The 27,766-nt window shown below is 37.7% G+C and overlaps 1 protein-coding gene across 2 annotated transcripts; it reads left to right on the top strand.

Moving 5' to 3' along the window:
* On the top strand, positions 1–24,939 carry LOC140932994 (heat shock 70 kDa protein 14-B-like). 2 transcript variants are annotated; one of them, XM_073382501.1, is made up of 17 exons: positions 1–107; positions 192–272; positions 784–866; positions 4,801–4,849; positions 6,555–6,660; positions 10,016–10,106; positions 11,816–11,889; positions 12,008–12,038; positions 12,529–12,690; positions 13,452–13,607; positions 14,134–14,236; positions 14,902–15,030; positions 15,402–15,485; positions 16,161–16,259; positions 18,691–18,765; positions 23,586–23,656; positions 24,765–24,939. In XM_073382501.1, exons 1-17 carry the CDS (start codon positions 51–53, stop codon positions 24,838–24,840), a joined length of 1,527 nt encoding a protein of 508 aa, XP_073238602.1. In that variant the 5' UTR covers positions 1–50; the 3' UTR covers positions 24,841–24,939. The 2 variants fall into 2 exon arrangements, with proteins under 2 accessions (XP_073238602.1, XP_073238603.1); XM_073382502.1 differs by lacking the exon at positions 23,586–23,656.
* The last annotated feature ends 2,827 nt before the right edge of the window (positions 24,940–27,766 follow it).

Below are 27,766 nucleotides of genomic sequence, written 5' to 3'. Positions count from 1 at the left end.
CTTGGAACAAACTCAGTTCCAGTTAGTTCCAGTTTTACTCGTCGATCAACATGGCGGCGGTTGGCGTTCATCTCGGAAGTACAAGTGCTTCCTTGGCTTTATACAAGGTCTAGAAGGTCGCTTTATTTGAGCTTGCTAAGCTAATTACATTTAAAAAGCTCACCACTTGTGTCATTGAAATTATCTCTAAGGATGGAAGAACAGAGATCTTAACTAATGATGCTGGAGATAGAGTGACTCCTGCCCTGGTAGCATGCTTAGGAAAAGAAAAGGTAAGCTTATTTTGATGTTCTTATTTGTAAACATGTCCGAGTATTGATATTTGAGACGATACATAGAGACAGCTAATGCTTTTACTGCATCGAAAAGGGACTTGGTTGATTTTAGAAATAGTTGTAGTAACACTGGTTTCACCTGTTCATGACAAGCAATGATGACATGAAGGCAATTGCAGTAGCTAATGTGCGCGGACGTTTCCAATTCCTTTGAAGAAAAGGGACAGTGGAAAAAGGAAACGTTTGCACGCAGGCTATGAAGTTAATAAAGGGTACTAAAACATCTCATCATCTAGAACCGATATAAGACCGAATGAAATAACTTTTCTGACCATTTTTTCGTAACAAACTGCAGTGACTGTCCTTAATTTTCTATCTTCCGTTTGATTTTTACATTGTGTTTGTTTCATCAAGCACTTTTGTAATCTTTTCAAGAGGATTGTTTGTCAACTTTTAAATTTTGTTGATCACCATGATCTTAACCTTATGACGTTATTTTTTTTTTCAGTCCATTGGCCTTCCTGCTAAACATGGCCTTATCCGAAACTCAAAGAATACAATGGCAAGAGCATGTAAGATGGTTGGATTGAGGTAATTTTGTTATGTACCAGCACAGGTGGCCCATCATAAACTTATTAGGAGTAGTGTTGAATAAAATGACTCAATTTCTAGCATAAAGGAACTTTCAGTTAAAAGCATGACCAATCAAAAGTTCCACCCTTGTCTGGGTAGTGACTTGTCATCAATTATGTGGAATTTCTGCACTTGTTCCTCAGATATTCTTCTGTGAAGGAACCAGTAGTGGTGTCATGAAATATCGGTGCTGTTTTCTCAGACTAGGATCCTTAGTCATCTTTAGTATGTTTTTTTGTAGGTTATTTCTAACTTGTTAAAGATAAGAAACCTTCTTTTGTAATTAGTAACAGGGCTGACCACAAAATACCTGGACACCTGCCCTTTATGCTACAGTCATACCCCTATTAAATGGCCACCCTCGGGGTAATGAAAAGTGGCTGCTTACACTGTAATAGGGGTTGCGGGTGCACGCTTAATATGAGTTCATCAGGAATTGGTCTGAAATTTTTACTTGAAACATCAATTTATTCAAATGCAAGCATGCTTAAAGGCTTTAGACATCTGTTGCATATAATAAAACGTTTAAAAATTGCACAAAATCAATTTTAGGGAATCTTGCCGGGTCTCAACATGAACCAGGTAAAGTTTTACACTGCATTTATATTTTGAGTTTTTTTTACCATCAGTTTAATTGCTTATTAAACACGTAAAGAGTAATTAGTAATCACATAAAGAGAACAATAAACGTGTGTTGAAAATATATATTTATTATTCATCACTTACTGTTTTGGATTCTTATCTGTCATCACCTTATCAAAAATAAAGCAAAACCACATGTATTTAATTTTGGGTGGCTGCCTAATAGGGGTAAAAACAACAAAAAATCTTAAATCATCGGGACGACCAAAAGGTGGCTGCTGTTGCTTAATAGGGGTGGCCACTTAATAGGGGTTTTATTTACAGTGTTTAATCAAAAAACCTAAAAATCTCCTTTTTGCCGACTTTTCCACCTGATTTTAAAACTTTTTGAGTGGTCAGATTTGGTTGTTTTATGCTGAAAAGTGGATTTTTCTCTAAATGAGCTTGGTACTTTGCTTAACCCATTTGCCCCTGGAAATTCTGCCGAAAAATGCATTTTGATTCTAGTCAAGCGGTTTTCTGGTCACTTTTGTGCTATAAAGAGTTAAAACTTACTGCAAAGTCATTTACAGGTTGTTGCTTCGCGGCCTTCTGATCTAGATGCAAAACATTAGCCCTCAAAGTTCGGGCATGCGGAGAAAGCAAAATTTTGAGGTTTGGGTTAAAAGTGACACAGCAATCTTGACTTTTACTTATTCGTTTTCTCTCCTCCTCTCTTTTTCACTTTTCTTGCCTTATTTTTTTTCTTTTGCTAGGCATTTATTAGGCTTCATTCTGGTGGGAAAAGTTTTTAGGAAAGTTTTTAGGATCTTAGGATTAGATGAAAGGAAAGGGAGGTGGGTAGTGGAACAAGATTTTCATGGAAATTTTCACATAGTTTTTTTTGGCCTTTTTCTCCGGTGTCCTCGGCTGAATTGTGTTCATTCTGGTATGGTTTGAAAGATCTCTTCACTCTGCCCAAGTTAGCGGACAAAGTAGTCCTTGACCATTAAAACTGATGACGTAACAAGTCTTAAAAGGGACATGGATCTGCACGGGCGGCTATGTGCTGCTCAGGGGTGTATGGGTTAACTGAAAATTATTTGGGGATTTTGATAACTGGCTGCGTAATAAGGGGTGGCAGAGCTGTCAATAACGGCTGGTAGCCGGCCAAAACCGCCAGCTACTTTCATCTCCTGTTACCATAACTGCTAACAAAAAAAGCACTATGGAATGAAAAATTGTAAAGCATCCATTTCCCAGTTTTGAATGACATTGAATGCATATTTAAACAGGTTTTGATCTGTGAAATGTTCGAACCGTGTGATGTCGAGGCTGTCCTGGGACATTTCGGTGGCATTGTTCCCAGTCTTGCATGTATTCTGACAAAATAACATGACGTCCGTGATAAAAAAAACTTCTTGGGAACCACTTGAAATGTGATTTCTGACACTCTACATTTCAAAATGTTCCTAGATGCCTCAGCCCTAAGAAACTTGTGCCTTTGGTGCGAGCTAAATCCAAAGCCGCTGACTATTCATTATCAGCCTCAAGGCTGCTGCCTAAGAAAAGTTTTTGGGACCCCTTTGGGCTCCTAAAATAAAAAGTTAGGAGCCTGTGCTGCATTTGTAGGAGCCCAATTAAAAAAGATCAGTAACTTTATTAACCTTTGGTGATGGCTGGCAGTTAGCGAAAAAAACACCTTTTTCACCAATTCCTCTTCTTTGGACTGTTTTTTGGCTAATTAGCATAAAAATGGCTAAAAATGAGTTGTGCAAGTAAAAAGGCATATTTTTTAACTAATCTGATGTAGTTAAACAGCTTATTTGTTTTTCATGCATGTGCAAAAGCCAAAATCTGGTCCTTTTATGCGAATCTAGTTCGATCTTTCTCTCTCACTCTCTTTTTTCCTTTGCCTTTCTTGATTATTAGCGGTTTTGTTGCCCACTTTATCATCCTTCTTTTGCATGGAATTGTGGCTGGCTAACTTTTTAGGAAAGGGGCAAATTTAGTCTTCAAAGAGTAGTATGTAAACAATGAAATTCCCCAAAATGTTACCTTTTTCGTGAGTGTAACTCTTACAGGATTGGTCAGAATATCCAAAATGAGGTATCACTGGAAAGAAAGATCTATCTTTTTTAGAAAGATCTATCTTTGAAGAAGTTGTTGTATATCAATTTATACCCTGCGAGCAGAGGCCCGTCAATCTTCCTATATGAGTCGGGAAGGCTTTAGGAGTGTTCCGTGAAAAGACAAAACTGGAACAATACTCAAGCCTCGAACAAATCGAGTTTCAAAATGCAAAAACTGAGTCTCGAGTTTCAAGAAACAGCATTTTTATATTCCGCCACTCGAAAGCTTTTCGAGAAACGAATTACTTCTCGAAACATAACAATGACCACTTACACGTACAGTGAACGCACCGACCAACAACACTTGCGCATTAAGTTTTTAGGTGATAAAAAAGGACCAACGATAGGTTTTTATCTGGAAGTTTAAAAAATTAGCTCAGTATTTTTGTATCAAGTCTATCTTTTGAACTATCAGCTTTGCACTGTTTATATTATTTGTGAAGGTTTGTATTTACATGTGTCGCACGTGACTGCGTGAATTAAAAAGAGATTGAAATATGATCTTGAATAGCCACTTTCGAAAACTGAAATGTTTGCCTGTTTTTCAAAAGTTACCACAAAATGTACAGCAAACAATAGGGAGGCGTAGATAACACTGAATAAAATAATGATAAAAGAAACCTCCGAGGGTACCATTCGTGTTCGTAGCAAGATAGAAAACACTACAAACTTTTCCATGGATTGAGACTGTTTTACTTTTTTACGTTTTTACTTCATGTGGTAGTGACCTAACGTTTGCAACGCTAAAACGAAAAGTCATGATTTTATCATCAAAGTTTTTTCGAAGACTATTAAATCCATTTGACACCATTTTCAGAAGAGAAACTTCAACTGCTGTGATACGGAAGTTCAAGACATAGTGCTGTGTGTTTACCTTTTATGGGCGGAAATATTTTTTTGCCTATAGCCGACGATCAGATGTTTTCCGTTGTCGTTTCAAAGGGCAGAATGAGTGGGGAATTTTGTTGTTTGTTCACTGGAAGTTAGCCTGAGAAACACAAGTTTTAGGTGCCTGTTTGGGCTCCCTGTTTGAAATTTTGGTCGCCCAAGGGTAAATTGTAGCACCCGGGCGCTCGTTAGGTAGCAGCCTTGAACTTGCTACTTAAAAACTTTTTGACAGCCCGGGCCTGGGGTGATTGTATTTGTTAGAATCATGGAAGCCATTCAATACATTATTGAAATTCCTTCTGCAATGTTAGGTTTTCTGCAGATGTAGTTCAAGAAGAGGTGCAAATATCTGACTGCAAGGTAAATAAAACGGTGGCTTTTAATTATTCTACAAACATCGGAGGCAAAAACCAAACAAATAATGACCACAATGTTAGGTGTTTTAGCTGTAAATTTTCACACAGCTGCATCAGTGACTCCAAAAAGACATCTTACAAAAAGCACATTGGTACTAAATTTTTGTTTTAATTGGGGATGGTTAAACCTTTCACTACCAAAATGAATGATGCAGTCTTGTAAGATGATTCTAACTTTTGAGTATGTGGATGAATCCTATGGTGTGTCACCATCCAAACAAAACCTCTTTGGCAACACTTTAACGTGCATGGTGCCAGTTGGTTTTCAGCATTTTACAAAATTTGACTTTGGTCACTTAATTCTTGGCGTGAAATGGTTAAGAAGGGTACTCAATTAAGAGGGGAAAGAAGATGCTTAACAGGTTATTTTCCAATTAAATCTTCTTTTTCTGAAAGCAGAACAATGAAAAGTAGAAATACCTGAAACAGATTCAATGTTTTCTCTAACTGTACATTAATATTGGCATACCATAGTCAAAATGTAAAAACAAATAACTGTAAGAGAAGAAAGAGGCTTTCCTTGTGATATCCTCCTTTTTTTTTTTTGCACTACAGTTTTCTTTGCAATAATGGCCAGGGTAGGTGGGTGCTTATTCAGTTATAACTTTTACCAAAAGGGTCCGGTAGTGATGCTGTTTTCAGTAAAAAAATTTTTATTTTCTGTGGAGAAAGCAGGGTATTCAGTTGCTTTTAGCACTCCAGAGTAATGATTGAGTACTTAAGACGTGTTAAGTTCCATATCATTGGTAGGAAAGCTATGTTGACAAGGCCTATGTTAAAAAGCAATGTGTCTAGATGAGTACGTTAACTAGATGAGTAAATGAACTTCAGAGATTTTGCCCCTGAAGTTCACTTTGTTGTTGCATGGCATGTGATGTTTTTACCTCCGATCTCAACAACTTTATTCGCAATTTGCTGATTTACCCTTCTATAATTAACTGACTGATAAATCCTACATATCTTCTCTTTGATGCCCTCTTAATTCTTCTTTATTTGCTTTAATAATTAGAAGAGCCTTTTGGGGTATTGAGTGTTTAAGTAAACAACTACGATCCAAGGTTCTGAAATTTACTGACATTTTCACCAACTGCCAACTCTATCAAGCGACAAAGATCAACTCCAAAACATTTTTAACTCTCCTGCAGCAGATGACTGAGATAAGCATCACACTTAAAGCACTTGTATTGACATTCAATAATGTGAAATAATATTGAGCCACTACATGTATCACTGACCTCTTGCGAGGCATACAGAATTTGTGGGTAATGATAAGAATAATCTTACTGTTGATTGGTCACATTACCATGCGAATGTAACAATGGGAATTAAGGAATGTTGGTCGTGGGCAAGCAGGCGTTTGTGAGGAGGAAAGAAATACAACTCCCCTAAAAATGCCTGCGTGTATTTAGACTGTTTTACAAATTTATCCTAACGCTTGAACTAGTGAGAATAAGCAGAAATTACCAGTCAAGTTCTGAAATTTGTTTGGATCTGCAAAGAGGATTCAGGTTTCTTCAGTGTAGTGCAAGTGAAGGAAGAATAATTATATTCTCTGACTGACTGACTGACTGCTTGATAGAGTGTTGTCTGGCTTCTGGTAAAACAGCTTTGTCAACATTTGAGAATTCATTTTTCCTTTTTGTTATCAGATTGTTTGTAAAGATGGAGAGCCTACATTTGAGGTGGAAGTGAATGAAAAACCAAGGTTTTTCTCTCCTAAAGATGTTGTTAGGATGATTTTTCAGAAATTGTTAGGTAAGGAATCTTGTTCCCTCTAAAGGAACAATTCATCTTCTCATAGGTTTTTATTGCACAATGTTAATCCTCATTCTCTTATCTCCTATAGAATCCCCTTCTTTTTCCCCTTTCGTTTGTATATTTACTCTCAGTTTGGTGAATATTTTGCAGTTTGATGATCCTGACTTTAATTCTTACTTATCATGTTAAGGTGTTTCGATACAGTTTTTCAGAGGCCATACTGATATTATTTTTTCAATCGCCTTAGAGGTGGTTTTTTCCATGTCTGATCGCTATAAAATTTTCACCAGTAATTGGCTATGGATTGAAATTTGTGAAAATGCAGTTTTAAGTAAAATCGATATTACTATGACAACAATAAACAAAAAAAAACTTTGAATTTGATAGCCTGCGTAGCAGGCGCATGGAATTAGTGGGCACAAGAAAAAACGGGCGCGTGAGAAGGAGACATGCAACGGGAGAGGTAGCCCCGGCACGGAAGGCCCCCGAAAATTGTTTCCGCCCCCTCTCCAATTACCTGCTGGTAGCTGTTGGGTGATCTGTCAAAAGTTTTGACAGAAAATGACCGACCTCGCACAAACAAAGCGTGCCACCAAAAAGCATTGTACATTTTATCTTCGGTCTAAATATATCTGTTATAAAGATCAGCTGGGTTATCTGATTATAGAGCGATGGAGCAACAAACTGATGGTTAACACACAGCTTTAAATCGCTTTTAACCACAGGCACAATGAATAGTGGAGATAACAAAGTCAAAACTGGGTATCTCTTAAAGAATGCATGCTGTGTATCATAAAAAACTAAAAATATTGTTCTCTGAGCTTACTTAGCCACAACTGGACAGACACCAACGATCGCAGCATACGTACAAAATGACCATTGCTTTTACTGCCCTAAGTGGCAGCCGTTTTTGGACCACAGAACACAAACTGTACCGACATGTTTTCTACTGCAGTAACGAGACATAAACAACAGACCTCAGGTTGCCTCCGAACGGTGAATAATACAATAGTGAAATGTTTTTTTCAAATTCATGCCCCTGGTAAGTGTTTCATTTCATCAATCATGTCCAAGTTTTATGGTATATGTTCCATTGGCAACACAAGCCACGGTCAAGTTCTCCTGAACAAAAAATACTTCCTCTGATCTTCATTGCAACGATTTGACAAATCTTCTGTCTCTTGCCACTTCTGCTAAGCAGAAAGCAGATATTTGTTATTTGATCTGAGGCTATAGGAAGAATTAGGTTTAAAGTTAACGAGAGATGATAAATAATTGGGAGCTGTCCCATGCATTGCTTTGTGAGTGATTATAATAATCTTAAATTCTTTTCTAAATGTTACAGGTAGCCAGTGTAATTCGTATAATATTGGTGGATATGGCAATACCATGTTGCTAGATATAGAACTCTTGCAGCTCCATTTTGAACACGCTGCAGTTTAGTGAGGGCGCACTGGGGTACTTCATATAAAAGTGAGTTACAATAGTCCAATCTGCTTGTGATGAAAGCCTGGACTAATTTCTTGGCAAATTTTTAGTCTAATTCAAACATAGAGAATTTTTTACTTCTTACGGAGATTGTTTGCTAAACACCAAACTTTAAGTTCCTAGCATTGGATTTTCAGAAGCTGGTCTAGATCACACAAAAATCGGCTTTTATCAGTTTCATAGCCTGCGTAGCAGGCGCTTGGAAGTCGTGGGCGAAAGAGAGAACGGGCATGCGCAAGGGAGACACACGAGGGTTGAGGGAGCGCCTGCATGGAAGGCCCCTGAAAATCGTTTCAACTCGCACTCTGTTAGTGCGGATATTTCCAATTGGTTGAGAGGCTCCCAAGGGAAAAATTAACCCCACGGGGCGAGAAAACTGTCAATCAATAGTACATGGACAACGTGGTGAAGATCTTACATTACACCACTATCTCCTGAAACCACTAAATTGTATACAATCAAAGTTCAGGTCTCGGAGGTCACTTCAATCTGGTTTAATGGGTCTATGTGGCGGTAATCTCAAAGAAAAGTTGGAGTGTTCACCGTATTCACAATGGAAAGAATTGACATCAGATACTCATTGGGGGAGTGGCAAGAGACAGAAGATTTGTCGAATCGTTGCAATGAAGATCAGAGGAAATATTTTTTGCTCAGGAGAACTTGATGGCATGTGTTGTCGATGGAACATATACTTGGACATGATTGATAAAATGAAACACTTACCAGGGGCATGAATTTGAAAAAACATTTCACTATTGTATTATTCGCCGTTCGGAGGCAACCTGAGGTCTGTTGTTTATGTCTCGTTACTGCAGTAGAAAACATATCGGTACAGTTTGTGTTCTGTGGTTTAGGTCCTCTTAGTAAGACATGTCTGCTCCAAAAACGGCTGCCACTTAGGGCAATAAAAGCAATGGCCATTTTCCACGTACGCTGCAATCGTTGGTGTCTGTCCAGTTTTGGCTAAGTAAGCTCAGAGAACAATATTTTTAGTTTTTTATGATACACAGCATGCATTCTTTTATTTATTGTGCCTGTGGTTAAAAACTATTTAAAGCTGTGTGTTAACCATCAGTTTGTTGCTCCATCGCTCTATAATCAGATAACCCAGCTGATCTTTATAACAGATATATATATTTAGACCGAAGATAAAATGTACAATGCTTTTTGGCGGCACGCTTTGTTTGTGCGAGGTTGGTCGTTTTCTGTCAAAACTTTTGACAGATCAGCCAACGGCTGCCAGGTAATTGGAGAGGGGGCAGAAACGATTTTCGGGGGCCTTTTATTTCCCTGGGCTACCTCTCCCCTTGCATGTCTCCTTCTTGCTGCCCGTTTTTTCTCGTGCCCACTACTTCCAACTGCCTGCTACGCAGGCTATCAAGTTCAAAATTTTTTTTTGTTTATTGTTGTCATAGTAATATCAATTTTACTTAAAACTGCATTTTCACAACTTTCAATCCATAGCCAATTACTGGGGAAAATGTTTAAGACAAGGAAAAAACCACTTTTAAGGTGATTGAAAAATATCGGTATGGCCTCTGAAAACTGTATCAAAACACCTTAATCCCATTGAGTGAAAATGAATGTCGTAAAGAGAAAAGAGAAATTTGATTCTGATTACATCCCACTGTGGCCTCAGCAGAAAGAGCAAAATCTTACTCCACCATTATTTGTAAAAAATGGGAGAGAAAAGATCATTCCCGCATTTTTGTGAATAAAGGCAGTGACCCATGACTTGAAGTGACAAAATCAATTGATTTGTTTGAAATTGTTCACCCAAAACCTTGACCTCGTTTTATTGAAAAGGTTTATTGTGCAATATACTAAACATGTGTTTCTTCAAGTAAGTGTGTGTTATTTTCAGAAATTGCTCAAGCTAATGGTGGAAATGACATTGAAGATGCTGTTATTACTGTACCTTTACATTTCAGTGATGAACAAAGAGTAGCCATGAGGTATATATCATATTCATTTGCTGAACTAGTTGTTCCTTATTCTCACTTAATTATGCAAGTATTAGATTTTGTGATTTTTGTGATAATTGGGAAAAATCGTAAAATCGGAAGTGAAAGCGAAAATCCTGCATGGTTGTTTTCATGAATGATCTGTTGTCGGCGGAGAGAAGGATCGATTTTGCTGTCTTTTTTATTGTTTTATGGTCTTATGGTAGGAAAATATGCCTTAATATGTGCCATGGAAATTCAGAAAATTCATGTGGTTGTTCATATCTTCTCAGGATTTGCTTTATTTACGGAAAGTGAGTGTATCGCGGAGTTGAATCCCTCTGCAAGTTGTTGACCGCTAACAAGGTGCATTTCGATTTACCAACAAACGGGTGCAAATCAAAATGCTGTCCATCTTAAATCTGGTTTCATTTGAAAGTTTAGCTGGGAACGACTTCTCTGAACGGGGTACGCAAGCGGGGATCACTGCAAAAGAAACCTCAATCGCCAGCTGTTAAGTATTAGACGAAAAATATCGCATCGCTGTTCAAGGAATTTTCAGTGTTCACAGACTGGTTGTTTGACTATGCTTTTTGTTAAAAGTAAACCAAGAAAACTGGTGTCTTCGCTTGTTGGCTGTTTGCTTTTGTTTTTAAATATTTATGTACTGAAAATTGGGGGAAATTGCCAAGGAAAATATCAAGACAATGGAAAAATAGAGATTTCAGTATTTTAAATTCCAGAGCGCCTAGCCAAAATAATAAAACTAGTAGAACATCGTGTCGCCGTCTTTTCGAAAACTTTTTACCTTCTACGCCAACAGAAGTAACCTTCGAGATCTCCCTTAATCTCGCAAGAAGTTAAATGTGATTGTGCTGACTGTTTTATTTTTACCTGAAAAATTAACAGATAAAAGCTATTTTTTAAGTCAGCCAGTCTGCATTTTTCCCACGTGTGAAAAATTTGCATACTAGAAAAACAAGCAACGGAAGTAATTCTGATTGGCTGATTCGGCAAATGTCAATCAATCAAAAAAGTGGGCTGCAGACATTTCGTTAAAGGTTTGTATCAGGCTCTCTTTTCGTTTCGCCTTGCCCGCTGGAATGTAATTTTCAAAGCGAAACGAAAATAGAGCCTGATCTCAGGTTACTGTTCTGAGGAAGTATCCCAGCAATGTATTGTTAGTTTTGTTTTTTTGTCCATTTCCTCATCCATCAATCCCTTTTCCAGTTTACTTAGTTGTTGATGAAATAAATAAATGTAATCAAAGACTAACTGAAGGTGCTTGAATGTTAATTATTTCATTTTGGCATACATTTGGGGGTGGACATAAGGGTAGACAGAGAGACAAACTGATGGACAGATGGTCTTAGACTGTCACATTTTCTTGCATCTATAGGTTTCCATTTTCTAGAGTAATGAAGGCGCTGCTTGCTACTCATGCAAGAGCTCGGTTATAAATAATAAAGCTGTGTGCTATCTTCTATTCACAAAGTTAAGACTTGCTGTCAATTAGTTATTTAATGGTCCATTTCAATTAGTCTGCTAGTCAATCAGTCAGTCAATTATTGAGTCAGTTAGTCATTTTAATCACCAATAAGGCGATCCTACGTTCCTATCAATAATATTCTATATTTACCAAAAGTATGAGCTACACTCTGTGTTATTGAACATATTTTTTTTTGTAAGAATTTTACCAAGAGCATAAACTTTATTTCTAGAGAAGCAGCTGAAGATGCTGGCTTCAATGTTCTGCGTGTCATCAGTCAACCATCTGCAGCAGCACTAGCTTATGGTAATATTTATTTGTTATTTGCTATTGAGTGTGATATGGAATAATTATTGTTATTACTCACGTTTATGCCATCACCCCAAATGGATTACTCTTTCATCTGCATTTTTCTGTCAAACAGATATTGGGCAGAGTGATCGGACTGTTGTAAGGTAAGTGTCTGCCTAGCCTTTCAAGCCAGATGTAGTTCCATGTGTTTCCTCTCGTTGCTGAGAGTGACTTTAAAAAATTTGTGTTTCAAGGTTTTATATAGGTTATACATATACATATAATTTATTACAGGGAGTTTGATTCTTAAAAGTGACAACTTTTGATGACATCCAATCCAAATTGCTACAAATATTATTGTAAGTTCAGTGCTTTTCATTTTCAACATTCAAGGAAACAGTCTTGATTCTTGGAATTACTGTTATATTATAACTGTAAGTATTCCCCCCCTTAAATCTACATTGGTTGTCCAGGCTTAAAGTTAATGCTGTCAAGTCAATTTTGTACAAGAATTTGTGCCCTAAAAAGCTTGATTCTATTGAAGTGATGATAATTAGCAAAAAGGTCCTGTGTCTAAAAGTCAAACGGGGTACTAATCCAAAAAAGTCACAAAGATATTTCCATTCTTAAATAAATGGTTTCATTCCATTCAAGGATGGTAGTTGTTTACAGACTTGGAGGAACATCACTTGATGTAACTGTGTTGGCTGTTAGTGGGGGAATGTACAGAGTTGTAGCTACTGATAATGACACATCTATTGGTGGAGTAAAGTTTGACAAGTTACTTGCCCAACATCTTGCTGCAGAATTTCAAAGGTGCAAAATATGGCATGGTTTTAATCAACTCTTGAAGAAATTCACTAGGTTCGAATTGTTCAAAAAATAATACTTAGATTCTTTGTACATTACCAAAATAATTTGAGATGTAACATTCAAGTGCACAGGTGACTCGACACAGTGCATTTGCTATCTTGAATGTTGCAATCAACACCTATTATGATATCAGTTGTGAGATGTTAATATTGCGGACAGCTTTTGAAACTGTTAGCATCATAACCTATGCTTAATTATATGTATAGAGAATGTACATTTTAATTTTTGGTATTATTAAAGATTTCTAAAGAACACTGTAGACTACTGAGGTAAACAAAGTGGCAACGGTGAAAAAAAAATTGGCCAGTGACAACAAAACATTGACCGCCTTTTTTCAGAAGACAGTGTTCAATTTTTTTATAATGAAAACAGCCATTGTGAGTTATGCCGAGGTCCATGGATTGTGAAATATCTTGTATGTGGTGTGTTACATCTACCGGTATGTAGTTACATGTAATTAAACTTAGATCAGCAATTCCCTTACTTGGTTCACTTGGTGTATATTTCTGTTGATCCTATGTCCTCCTGCGACATATTCGTTTGCACTTCTTTACAGTGTTTTTACGTGATTAACATTTTGATTACATTTCATATAAAGGGGTATGAATACTGGTCACTCATTGGTCAGATTTTCATGCAGGGATCGCAGTATTTCAAATGTTCCTTCTGAGCGGTACATTATTTGTATCTGTGTGTGATTTCAGGCAATGGAAGCAAGATATTAGAGGAAACAGCAGAGCAATGGCTAAGCTTTTGGCAGGTGCTGAATCTTGTAAACATGTTCTTTCATCCAGAGATACAGCAACATGTGCCATTGAATCTCTTTATGACGGCATTGACTTAAACAGCAAAGTGACAAGGTACAGCTGAAGTGTTAGACTGCCTGAGTAAACTGTCACTGGAGGACATACATCCTCTTTAGGCAATAAGCGGGATTGTTCTTAGGCAGGTAGTGGCGTTTGTTGTGGGCGAGGGCCCGTGGCGACAGACTCTCCTTTGTATCATTTTAGTTCTTTTGTATGTGTACAGCAATCTCAATACACCGGAAGGCTTTTTTATTTTCATCAGCAAACAAGACTGATGAACTTTAATATAAACTATACCTATTGTTACTGTGTGTATGTAGTCTCTCCCTACAACTGTTCTTGACAACGTTTTGAAAGGCTCAAGTGTGCAGGCGACCAGTACTCATGTGTGTGTGTGTGTGTCTGGTGGGGGGGAGGAGGGCGGGGGCTGCGTGTGTATTTATTTTTCTTATTTGGGCTAAATACAAAGGTATAAGTCAATTTGACGGAAATTTCCGACTTCAAACACTTGTTAACATTATTGTATACTTACTTGTATGTGTAAATACTTCCTAATTCCTTCTGTTTGGTCTTTTTACAGAGCACGTTTTGAATCTCTCTGTTTAAGCCTTTTTCAACAAACTCTTAAAACCATTGATAGAGTTCTCGCCAAATCCAATATTACCAAGGACAATGTAGACCAGGTATTAGTAGCAGTACGTTTGGCATTTAGTTTACTGCAAGCTTTTCTCACTGAGTTTTTGTTGCCGACTAAAAATCAAGAGAATTTCTCCTAGTTAGTACTATAAGAAAAGTGAGAAAGGCCATTATTTAGGGTCATTTGAGAGATTTAATCTTAATGCGGTAACCTAAGCTAATGAACTTTGTAGGTTATGTCTTTTTCCTACTCGTGTTTGTTTACATAATGAACACTTAGTAATTTTTTGTTTTGTCAAAGGGTTACGGTTGATTTCCACTGGCGCGTTTTTGGCTACGCATGTTAACGCATGGAAGTAAACTTCAATCACATTAAATAAAATAGAGGAAAGATATAAAGTGTTGAGATTAAACGTGAAGTTAAGCGAGGTTTAACTTTTACGCTTACGTACGACCTTGCACACATTGCCTCAATTTTATGTGCAAACATAAATTTTACGCAAGTACGCACGTAAAAATTACGCGACAGTGGAAATAAACCCTTTTAATAAACTGATTTAATAGACTGATTTAATTGAGTTTAATTGGTAGTCATATGCACCTATTGGCTGTAAAATGAACGAGCAGTTACATGAATTTCGAGTCCCCGGTGTGGCTTGTGTAATGTAGTTCTAACGTGGGTCTTTTCAAATGACTTTGCTTTCCTGTGAAGGTCATATTGGTAGGTGGTTCCACGCGTATTCCTAGAATCCAACAGTTGCTTCAAGAGTACTTTGTGAGCAAAGAGGTACTACAATCCATAAGCCCAGACGGGGTGCTAGCCTATGGAGCTGCTATTCAGGTACATGTAATTGGTATTTCATTTATGTCTAATTTCATATTTTTTTTGTGGCTGACTAACTAACTGAATCATAACAAAAACTAACTTTTTTTTTGTTTACGAGCTCTTAAAGAAAAGTTGCATTGAAGAAGAGAGAGTCATTAACAGATTTTGAATTTAATGTTTGTGTTCAAAGTTTTCAAAATGATGATATGAAATACGCTATCAGTCACGTTCCATCAGTTAGATCGAATTTGTATGGTGAGCATTTTGGAGTACTTTTAAAGTAGCTTCATGATTTCTTTTAAATTGTGATTAATCAATAAAGAAAATCTTGTTAAGATTAATTTTTACACGTTTAGAACGGCAATCTTTGCGTGTTTTTCTTTCAGGCAACTTTTCTTCTAGGAAAAAGAGAACGGACAAATGACGATTTAGAAGAAGTGGAATGCACATCAAAAGCTATAAGTGTTATGGTGAGTGCGACGTGGACCGATCTCAAAGCGTAGGGCGTGAAAGTTTCGCGAATCCGCAGCCTGTCTCAGGCTCTGAGTTAGCCGGGACGAGAAAAAAAGATAAAAAAGGCCAAAGACGTATAAGTTTATAGTTGCATGATAACTTGCAATATTCTCTGCAATATTCCGAAACTAACGTACCTTACAAATTTGTTTATAGAAACACATTTAACCGACCAACATTTGCGAAAATTTCTTCCTAGAATTTAAGATTTTGATTCAATATTCATGAAAATTTGTTCCCCGCGGGATGTAAAAGTCAGTAATATATATGATTCTCGGTGATTAATACAATTTGAGGAGAGGCGTTTGCAGCAAAGAGGACAAAACTTTTGCTCTCAAACTCTGATTCTGATGAAGCAGATATTGACGTTTGATTCCATGGATAAAGTTGAAATGTGTCAGAAAAGAGACTCTCACAAGGCATCTACAGAAAAGAACTTTGTCGCGATTCTTTCTCTTTTATCTCTTGACACAGGATATCGAAAAATGTCAACATAACGACCAGTTTATAAATATCATGGTGCGATAATTTCATTTCTGTGGTAAAATAAAAAGATCAAAAGTCATTCGCTCGTTCTTAGTAGACATAGTAAGGCAACGTAATTTTAATTTCTTTTTCGTTCTCTTTTACAGTTAGAAGAAGCAAACTTACCTATGCGTCAAATTATCCCCAAGTACACACCCACTCCTTTGAGAAGAACACATAATTTCACAACTTCTTTAGATAAACAGGTTTGTTTGCTTTTATTTGTCCGTTCAAGTTCTAGCTTGAGACTCTAAGTCTCGTTGACACCAACGTATGCACGTTACATGTTTATGTAAAACAAGTTTGAATTTTTTTCTACTCTACCGTGACTGAAGAATTTTTACAATAACTGAGCGAATTCTCGCGCGCGTAACGTGTCACGCAGTACCGGTTTTTTTTTTTTGGTTTTTGGTAAAAAAATAAATGTTATTGTAAAAAACCAATCGACCACAATTTTCCATGGTCTACACTCTTATAGACCATAGAAATGACGCCATAAGATGTTCAAAACTCAAGTGGAACCACGAGCCGCAGGCGAGTGGTTTTACTATCAAGCTTTTGGTGTATTGAAAGCTGCGCGTTTCGGTTTCTTCCTGGTACGGGCAAGGACAAATATGGATCCCAACAAGTGGGTGATCTTTGCGTATGACGGAGTGCCAGCCCATGGAGATTCGGTCACTCCCCTCGCTCTATACGTACAAAGCTTATGCTTCCCAACCCCCCCCCCCCCCCCCCCCCCACTCGTCCGGAAATTTATGGTCATCATTAGGGCCAAGGCCTAGGAATCCCACTAAAGGAGTTCGAAGACAACAGCTGTAGTGCTTGAAGCTCTCAGCAGAAACATAGACTTTTTGACCACAGCTAAATGTGCAAGGGCTACCATTTTATAAACCTGTCTGCCAAAATGTTTACATAGAGAGGTTATTGAGGGATATAATAGACTGAAATTCAGGCCAAAATGATTTGTTTGAATTTCCATTGTTCAATTGAAAATCGTTTTTGTGTATTAAATGTAAAGAACGCTCAATTGATTGTACAAGCGCATTTCTGTTTGTCTTATCCATCCTAAGGTTGTCCAGGAATGCTATTGAATTACAAACAGTGTCATAAAAATGTTAATGAATAGTGTTTGCACTTTAATGTATGTCAGTTATCCCTATTGACTTTCAAGATGGTGTTAATGACTTTGATCTTGGCGTTGATGAAAGTATATTTTTCTCTTTGTATGCCGCCCAATGACGCATATGAATGCCCAAAAGTGTTATTGAATGTTGATTGAAATGCAAAAATCGTTATTGATTCTGATTTATGCGCAAATATTCGTATTTTCGCGCTAATGAATGAATCTTCGTACTGTTGGTCGCCGTTTCACTCAAATGATGGCGTATTTTCTTGTAATGAACAGCAAATGGTGTTTTGAATTCTGTAATCGCAAAATATCGTGATTTGTCAGGATTCACCAAAATTTGGGTACGGGATGCAGGATATTTTGGCCTGTCTTTCGGAATCGGGAAATCGTACGTTTTAGTGGCAAATACGGATCAACTAGGCGAGCGTTCAGTGGTTTCTCCTATCAAATCAAACTGTAAATTGACTTAAGCTTTCAAATAATCAACAGATGAGCGGACAAAAGACTCGACTCGGTTGCAACCGGATGCCAGGAAAGTGCATTCTAGCGTACCAGTAATTGCTGAAGCTTTTTCCATTTATTGTAAATCTTGAAGAAATAATTTACTTGGCGTCGTCAGTTAAACTTGAGATATGGCCCGATATGGCGAATAGTCAGTGATCAGCTCAGCTCTGCTGCCGGCTCCCTTGAATCAGACAGTCATAGGTTTGCTATTCAGTCTTTCTTGCGGTCACAGATCAATCTTCCTGCAGGAGCTAGAATAACCTACTCCGGGCGTTCAGATAGCGGGGAAGACGCAAAGAAAAGTGAGAAGGAAAAAACAGCGATTGAATGGGCGTTGGGGGAGAGTGGAAAGAAAACCTCCTCTCTCTCCTTCTTGATTTCTTCTGCTTTTTCCCCTCCGCTTCGTCATACTTAGTTATAATTAAAAATATCAATCGAAAGGGCCTATCTCCATCTTACACTTATTAACTTTTGTAGCAATAAGACTTTTTTAACTTATGAATTTTGGAAATAAAAAACGGGATTCGGGAAAGCGATGAAAAAAAGTGTGCGGGATGCGGGATTTTCGTGAAAAAGGAGCGGGAATGCGGACTTCCTGACCAGGATGAAACTTAGAACTTCGAATAAATCCATTCAAATCCATTTGCGGTGTAATCTTCCGGTCAAAATTACCAGCAAACCGAAAGTTTATGCAGACAATTGGCCATCTTGGCCGGACATTGTCCCTTGACCGGCCGTTATATTGAGCACTTCAGCGGCGGGATCCTTCAAAGAATTGAGTGAATACGATCAAATTACAGAATCTTGCATTGTACTCTAACTTTTAAAAATTTACTTAACATGCTGGAAGAATGTACCAGTAAGCAAGCTTTTGGGGGATAGCCAGGAAAAGAGCATTAAAACAGTGTTGACTGCATGTTACTGTTAAGTTCATTGCTGCTTTTCAGTTAGTCTCTGTGTTTATTTTGTGACATGTTTGTTTTAATCGTATCTCACATGTACAGGAGACTGTTTGTTTATGCGTGTATGAAGTGGACGAGGACGACTCTTGTGACCGTGGAAAGACTCTTCTGGCCAAGGTGGGTAGGAATTGAAATGAGGAGACGCTTCTGCTGATTGCCGGTGATTATAAAGCTTTTTTTAACAGTTCCCCGTTGCCCTTGCGCGTTGTGGTTTCTTCGTAAAAATTGTTAAACAATAAAAATGCAAGCAATGTAAATTTTACCCTTGATCTAGTTTACTCTTACCCACTTTGGTTTATGCTTAAAATTAAGAGGATTTCTTAAGTGGTTACAGTATGATTAGTTAACTGAGGGATATTTTATTGGGATGTAATGTCAGGTATGTATCACGAATACTCACCTATTACAGAGCGTCCCAAAAGTTCATGCACCATAACTTTTGATCAAAACTTCATTTTTGCATGAAATTGCTGGAAGATGTTTATTTCTCTATTGAGTACATGTATTCAGAATTTCAGTTACTGGCATGCCCTTCATGCGTTCATACCTAGGATAAGAATTCTTGACTCCGTGACTAACACCTACGCAAACCTTGAAATGAAAGATTATGTAAAATATCTTGGCTTAATGATTGATTCAAATCTTTCATGGAAATACCACATCGAATGTATCTGTCACAAAATCAGAAAGTCGATAGGAATTCGACATTATGTCCCGCGTCGTGTTTTACTTTCAGTTTACAACTCATTAATTGTCCCTTACTTGACTTATGTTATTTGTGGTTGGGGAAACTGTGCCTTGACATTTCAAAGAAAGATCGTAACTCTACAAAAACGAGCCTTAGTCTAAGGAACACACCGTACCCTTCTTTCTCAAATAAATTGCCTTCCCCTGCTAGCCTATTTTTCAGAGATTGTATAGCTATTTACTGTATGATATCAACAGACAGCACCAGTTAGTATACTCAATCAGGTCGTTAAAACAAGTCAGATTCATAACTACAGAACAAGATCTTTCTCTCGCGACTCGTTGTATGTTAAGTTCTCTAGAACCGATAAAATGTATGCCTTTTTCACGAGAATCGGTGCCCAAATTTGGAACTCTATTCCTTATTCGATTAAAATACTTAAACGTTCGTCCTTTCGTGAAAAAATAAAGGAACTATTATTAAATTTCTTGCGGTCAGATAAGTTATTTAATACTTTAGGTTAGCCTCTCTTCGTAATCGTTATGTACTTGCCTTGTTGAGCTATTTTGAAAAAATAGCTCCTATGTCAGTGGTGTGAGGGTATGTATCTTTGTGGCTGTGTGTCTTTGTATCTTTGTATGTTCGGATGTTTGTTGCAAGAGCCAATAAGGTTAAAGGTACTATGAGGTGATGCTCAGGAACCAATGAGATCTTGGCATCTATTTAAACATGACATTGCTAAAGGTCGAACAAGGGCACTTTGAGACCGCCATGTTGATTCTTCACAATTTTTTCGTCTTTTATTACGGCTACAGGTGTTTAGAAGTATTACATTACATATCTTCTTGATTCAAACGCTGTGTAATGTGATGCAGCTTTTTAAGGGTTCATATTTTAGTGGGAATGCTGCTTCAAGACATTTCTGACCGAATTCGGCTATCGCGAACGGTACAACGCACGTATTTATGAGTTCTGTCAGTTCACCTGCTTCATATGAGTAGAGATATTTTTCGGCAGTTTGATAATTTTCTTGGAAGGAAATGAATGTTAGGCCATCAGCCTTAACGTACGTTGCTTGAAGCGTAATTTAATTGCAGATACATGTATTGTAAAGCCGCGCTGATTTTTTAAAATCGTTTTAGGAAGTTTTCTTGTGAACAATTTGAGTTGTTTTAGGTACGAATTGTAAAAGGAACAAAGTCCAACATCTTCACGTGCAAATTGTGTGCATGAGTTATTTTTGTAATTCTGTTTACTGGATTACTGTGACTCGAATTCCCTTACGTACGAACCACAAAAGGGGCAAAGTCCGACACTTTCACGTGCAAACTGTATGATTCTACATCTCATGCTGGCTTTTCACAGTGATAATAATAATAACTTGAACGTATGAAGACATCTTTAGTTTTGTAACTAGTGCCTAGGCAAACTAGGCTCTTTTGTTTTAAGGGGCAAAAACTCATAACACTCTTAGAATTAAGTGGTCAGAGTTAAAGACTGTTTCATTAAAGTAGAGTCGCACATGATAACCTCGTGAATAGTGATGATGCAACTATCTATAACAATGATGAAAATCTTAGCTATTCGGTATTCGACGACCTTCATTATTTTAAGAAACCATGAAGAAACCTTGAAACCTTCGAGTCTTCCCTCTAAGCAGCGTTTGGTGAGTTGATATTCATAGTACTTTAACGATTTGTTTATTTTGCACCAGATGTCTGAAGGAAAGAAAAAGAAAGTGAATTTATCAGATCGAATCAGCTATGCGCTGCGTTTCTCGTTTTCATTAATGTACAGCAATACCCAATTTCGCACAAAACAGAGCCTTAATTTAAGATTAAAACAGTGGATACTGTTATACTGAAGCATTGAAAATAGCTCATGCACGTAAAACGTGCCTATGTTTTTATGTTAGTTTAAATTCTATTTACTGTATATTAGTGTCTTCACTGTTATTTAGTCCATCTATATATAAATCTTGTTTTGTAATATGTCTTCAACTCCCCCGGCCTTGATTAGTTTATAAGCTATTTGCGGTTGGGAAAGTAATGTAATTAGTTATTTTCCAATTTTCAATAAAATTTGTTGTTGTTGTTGTTGTTGTTGTTGTTTTGTTTTTTTTAATCACATTCTGTAGCCGTTGCTGCATGAAGTGGGCTACAGCTTGTAGACCCACAGATGATCCATTTTGAGCTTTTCTATCACCTGGTGCTCAAGGGCCAGCTCAACCCCCAAATAATAATTTATTTAGTTTAGGCACCTGAAAAAAAAAATAGATTTTGGGCATTCATCCAAACAAGACAATCATCCCGGCCTCCTTCCACAGCAAGATTTTGTACTTCTCTACAAATTTGAGTCGTGCTGGGCGTTACTTGGCAGACTAAGCAGAGGTTTTTTTAACCAACTTAGGGGCCTCTAATTTTAAACATTTTAAACAGCTTTTCATGACCCTTTCTGGATTTGGCTTGTTAACTAATGTGAGAGCTTTCTCGCTGAGTCTCCTTTTTTTATATCTAGCCTCCTTTAAAACTGTTTAGCTGCTTTATGCGGGAGTTTTGGTCTTCCCCTTCATTTCTTGCCTTCAAAACCTTCATTCCTCCATGATCATTTTACCATCCAACATTCGGATTTTTCCAGTTTTTTAGCAGTTACTACGACAGATAAGCCAGTAAATTGAAATATACATGCTCTTCCCTTAAAATAGCTGAACTTTTTTGCGTTAAGGACATTTATCTTTCGTGATATTCACAACTAACAAGGAAGGAGTTCGGGCTATAGAATACAAAAAATATGTGGCTGGAAAATATACTCGGGCACGCGCACCTTTGACGCGGAGGTGCACAAATCGAATATTCGAGTCAAAAAATTGGCACAGCAAGTATGAAAATGGTAAATTAGATTGAAAAACAAATTTTGTTTCAATGATTTGCTTACCAAGTCCAATCGTACTGAAATACAGACTTATAAAGTAGAGGAACGAACTTTTGGGACACCCTGTATTAGTTGTTTAGAATACCTTTACAAGTTCGATGTATAAAATATTCATCAACATAAACCTTTTCCTTTCATGAATTCGTTCTTAAACAAATATGTTCTATTTTGGTACACTTTCGCGACTTCCACATAACCCTTTTATCGTAAAAGAATGTTCAATTCAGCTCCCCGAAAGGAATAAAGCCTTATTACACAAAGAATTACACAATTTGACATTTTTGTCCTCAACTTCACCTTTTATCAGTCTTTTCCAGGAAAAGACTAGCGTCTTTATTTTTTAACCATTTTTAGAGTTATTTTCAAGCACTCTCAACCGAATTTATGTCAGTCGATAGTTTCTACGTAAAATAAAATATATTCAAATTAAAAAGAGCGAGATATCTCCTATTTTTCTAGGTGCTTGCTGAGTAAACTTTTATTGTTATAATTTCTACTTTTGACCACGTACTGTATTTCTAATTAGGATGCCCGGTTTTGCGAACACATCATCAGTTAATTTATGGAAACGTGTAACCAATCATTTTCGACGAGAAGCTTAACACCTCTTGAATTCTCAACAACAACTAAGAAACTTCTGAACTGTAATTTTAATCCTTTATCTTGTATTTGTCAAAAATTCATGTCAAAATGAGTTCTTTATAGTTTTTATATTGCTGTCCTTATTTTATACTGACTGGACAACCACAACTTCATAGAGAAAAGTCAAAAGTTAAAATCACTTTGACAAAGTACACATCGCGAAGGTCTGATGCAAATTAGTCCGCTGTAACCAATCAGATTAGACTTACGTCAGCATTAGTCTATTTTAAGCAGCTGGTTGTTCGGTTGATATAAAAACGGGAACAGAGAGAATAGAGAGAGAGTTGTAACTCACAAGCAGCAATTGAATAAACGTTCTGAGTCAAAGAAGTTGTATTGGTTTTGTTGAAAGGCTTCAGCTAGTCCCCGTCAGAAACCTTTTTTCCAACAAAATGAAGGTCCTGCGACAAAGGCCCTGCAAATGAGTACTGAAGCTCTAGCATTTTCTTTGGATTTATGAGCCAGAAGAACTGAACTTGAATGAAAAAAGCTAGATCATGTGTGCAGGACAAAAGTTAAAGCTACTTGGAAGTAGCTAGCTTGAATTAAAAGCCAGTAAAACTAAAAGCCCTCGTTAGGTTAGTGGTACTCAAGGTATTTTAGCAGCCACCTTACACTGTAAGCCGTTGTACGCAAATAGCATTTATTGATCCCGGCCCTTTTTTTCTAACGTCAGGTCGTTCTTGCCGGCATTCCACCGATGGCTAAAGGAGAAGCAATCATCGTGGGAACATTTCATATAAGAAGGCGAGTTTGAATTATTAACTTAAGCAGCGCTTGGTTGAAAATGTCAGCTAGAGAGAGTACATGTCATTGTCAAATCTCGGTTAAGATGTCCAGGTTCGCAGCGGCTAAAATCGGCTTTGTTGGAGACATTTTATCCTAGGCCATTGAATTTTGCTGCTCGTTATAGAGATTACGCAAAGTTTACTTGTGTTAATTCACAACTTGATGAATTGCCCGATATCGTCCTTACAACTCCCAGCTGATAAGACAGAAAAAACCGCGAGTAAGAACCTGGTTCTTTAGAACGTGTTGGCCTTAAATTTGCCAGTTAGGCCCCGTCTATACAAGAACCTGTTAAGCCTAAACTTGAAACAGGTTTTATTTTCCAAAATCTATGAAAAACAGTCTGTACACTTGGGCAAATAAGATATTTAACTAAGTCAACAATAGAGTACTAAAGTGATGACGTCATAAAAGTGAAATTTCTGAAATTATGGGATTTGTCAGGATATTCTGAAAGAGCAATGTCCAAGAGGCCTACTTGCCAAAAATGAGCATTTGGAGGCAAATTGTCTCTGAGATCGTAGCCCAGTTATACTCAGAAAACTCCATACAAACCCTTCTAATTTTTTTTTGGGTCGACCCAAAAAAAATTTAGAAGGGTTTGTATGGAGTTTTGTAAGCATAACTGGGCTACGATCTCCGAGACAATTTGCCCCCAAATGCTCATTTTTGGCAATTAGGCCTCTTGGACATTGTTCTTTCAGAATATCCTGACAAATCCCATAATTTCAAAAAATTTCATTTTTATGACGTCACACTTTAGTACTCTATTAGGATCCTCTTTGGAGGCATAAGTGCCTACCCACTCGAACTGCAATGTAATGTGTGCAGATTTTATATAAGGAATATATGCTTGAAATATCACTAAATACTCTTAGCTACAATGCATTTTTTTCTTCAGAAAATAAGAACCTATTTAGAAACCTAAGTAGCCTAAATTTGTGCTAATTGACTTTTTTATGTAAGAACCTGCTTAGGCTAACTTGGGAAAAGACAGGTCTTACTCGCGGGTTTTTACCGATATGGGGTTAGTTGAATCCTAACATTGATTTTGTTTCCTTACCAGGGATGGCTCGCTGCATATTCATTTGGTGGAAAAGACTTCTGAGAAATCAGCTGATATAACTATAGATGCCAGTTGATCAGTTTGTACACAAGTGCGATAACTGAAATAATGTATGTACTGTGATGTATTAATTTTGTGCATATTAAATTTGAATAATTTTCGAACGTCTTTCTAACGTACGTCTTCTATAAGGTGTCAAAATCCATCTCAGCTTCTTGTTCCCAGAAAGTTTATTAAGGTATTGGTATGTTTCACTCAAGGGGGGGGGAGGGGAAGCTTCTTCCCATACTTTATCTTAAATGAAATCCAAACGATGTTCTCACAACTTGCAAAGCGATCAGCAAGGGTCTTGCCAGCGGATTTGTGTACTGGTCAGAAGCATTACGTCAAAATCCATTGATCAACGGTCTTGAGAAGAAACAAAAACATGGTGGTCGAAGGCAGGACTGTTTCTCAGTATTATATTTTGGTCATTCGCAAATTTATTGAGTTTATGTCGCTTTTCAGACATAGTGTGTGGTTTTCTTTTTCTGTTAAACAATTTCACTCTGCAGAGTTTGGAATATGCAACATATAGCTCCCCTACAGCTGATAAAAACCGCCGAAGAGTTGAGCTATCGAGCAGTATTTTGCTGCAAACCTTAGGAAAGTTAAAGTCGCTTCAAGGTACAGAGCTTTCAGTAGTAGTTGTGATTTGTTTATTAGGATCGTTTTAAATTTTAACTTTGGATTCAAGGTGTTGACTGATCGTAATAAACGAAGTGAAATGTTATGAAGTCAAGTGTGAATGTTTATTCAGTTATAATTGTAGAGCTGTAAGCTCATATTTATAAAGCTCTCTGAATATACTTGCTTCCGATAAATTTGACACTTTCTCCAGTAATTTTATCAGCATCAAGTTATCCTTACCCGGCAAAAACGATGTAACCTATAAATCGATCGAGCGCATTGTTGTTGGTTAAGATCTAACACGGTTTCCCCCGCAATTTCAGTACCGAAAGACAAATACGATATGCAAGAAAAACAAAGATGCATGATATTATGTTTTTCAATTTTTTTTAAGTATTTCTGATTTCCTCTGCCGGTTCGCTTCTTACTTCTAAAAAGTCTAAATCAGTTACTGTGGGACTTACTGTGGGAAAAATACTGCAATTATCCGCTGACCACCACGCGGGGTGACAGCTTTGCAAGTTGTGAGGACATCGTTTCTCGGTCCCAGACCTGGGTTCCCCCCCCCCCCCCCCCCGCGGTTTCACTATTCAGTCATTTGTTTGTACCTCCTTTCGCTACACCCAGACCGTAATTAAGGTTGTGCTGTAGGTTTACCGTTGTGATCCAGTCTCTATAGAGAGGCTTTTATGTTATTGTCTTTAGGGTCACATGACCAAAGCAAAGAAAGTGCCTGGGACAGTCACTTCATTGAACCAATCACAAGGCCTTGCTCCCGTTATTTTTTCTTCTCACCGAATAAAACTGTTTCCCGAAAGAAAACACAGAAAGGTTGTTGTTCACCCACAGGCGGCCAAGGCAGAACACAGGCGGCCAGGGTGCCCACTGCTCGGAGCGACGAAAAAGACATGTAAAATTCTCCAGCTGTCACAATGTCCCCATATAACTTGTAATAATTGCAAATTAGGGGAGTACGTTCGATGGGGAGGGGGAGGGGGAGGGTGGTGGGTAGCGAGTTGTAGTGGGAAGGGGGTGGAAAACCTGATGGGTTTGTAATATCGGGAAATGTAAATCAAACACTTTGATCAATATGAATATCAGCAGCTGTCTTTATCAGTGGTATTGTTTGTCCTCCCACTTTACAATTCGTTACTAGTTCATTTTTCCTCAAAAACGCAAGAGCGTACTGTACTTTTTACATTTTATACTTGGCTAAATCTCTAAGTAAAGTACTTGTAAGTAACAACAGGTCAAACACCGACTATGATCCTCAGGATATTCTTTTGCACTATGGGATGATCAATAAAATTGGCTAAAAATTGGGATACAGAAAATTACAGTTATCTGAAAAGTTTAAACCCTTGTTGTGTGACACTAGGCTAACACGACTCACCTACTTAGCACTGTTTTGAAAATACAACGCACCCCAGAATTAGTGAGATGAAAAGGTCAACGTTTCACTGTTTAACTTCTTGTATATTTTTAAAAAATGGTGAGAAACAAAAGCAAATACAACGCTGTAAATAGCTTTTAAAAGCGAAATGTTATTTGTAATAAAATCAAATATGGTCAATCTAAGCTGATCTTGCGTGAATCCATAAAAACAAATACAGTGTGTAAAACACATTGTTAAGATAATATCTACATATCAGATTATCTTAGAATGGAAATTTTCCTACGATAAAAAACTTAATTGAAAACTGCGAGAAAACCCATAAACAAACCTGTGGTAAACAGAAAATCGCCAAAGTTTCATCTGTGAACGAGTGTCACAAAATAGATACCAGCTCCCGGGCGAGAAAAACTGAACACACGAGATCGAGGCAAAGTGTGCCAGGCCGGTCCAAGGTGGCGTCCAAACCGTGAAATCGCGTGGCATACAGAACGGTTACTACTTCGTGTACGGTAAACGAATAGGAAGCGTTCTCCTTCGTCGAACGCAATTAAAGAAGAGAAGTAAGCGTTTCCTCTAGGTGCTTTCCCAGACCAAATGCAGCCAAATTGCGTTCCCCAGAAAACTTTCTTTTCGAATCCCCCACGCTTCACAAACTTCGCCAGCAGCACGGAGAAATTGCCATGGACACTGCCAGTGTTCGGATAGCCTGCCGGGTAACAAAAATGAACCTTGCCAGAGTATCCAGCGGCAGTTATCGTCCCTTCGTCAAGTTTTTGTTCAGGTCCACAAAAGCCGAATTGTTTATACTAGGGGTATAGAATAGTTCCTTGAAAAACGTGGGTCTTCGGAAAAGTTTTGCACAATCTCGAAATCTCGGAAGCATTTGTAATGGATCTCGAAGTCTTGTTGTTAGGTGATTCTGCGAGGGGACTCCGGG

This window comes from Porites lutea, chromosome 4, assembly GCF_958299795.1.
Source record: "Porites lutea chromosome 4, jaPorLute2.1, whole genome shotgun sequence".
NCBI classification, from domain to species: domain Eukaryota; kingdom Metazoa; phylum Cnidaria; class Anthozoa; order Scleractinia; family Poritidae; genus Porites; species Porites lutea.
This window is presented reverse-complemented; position numbering and strand designations above follow the sequence as displayed.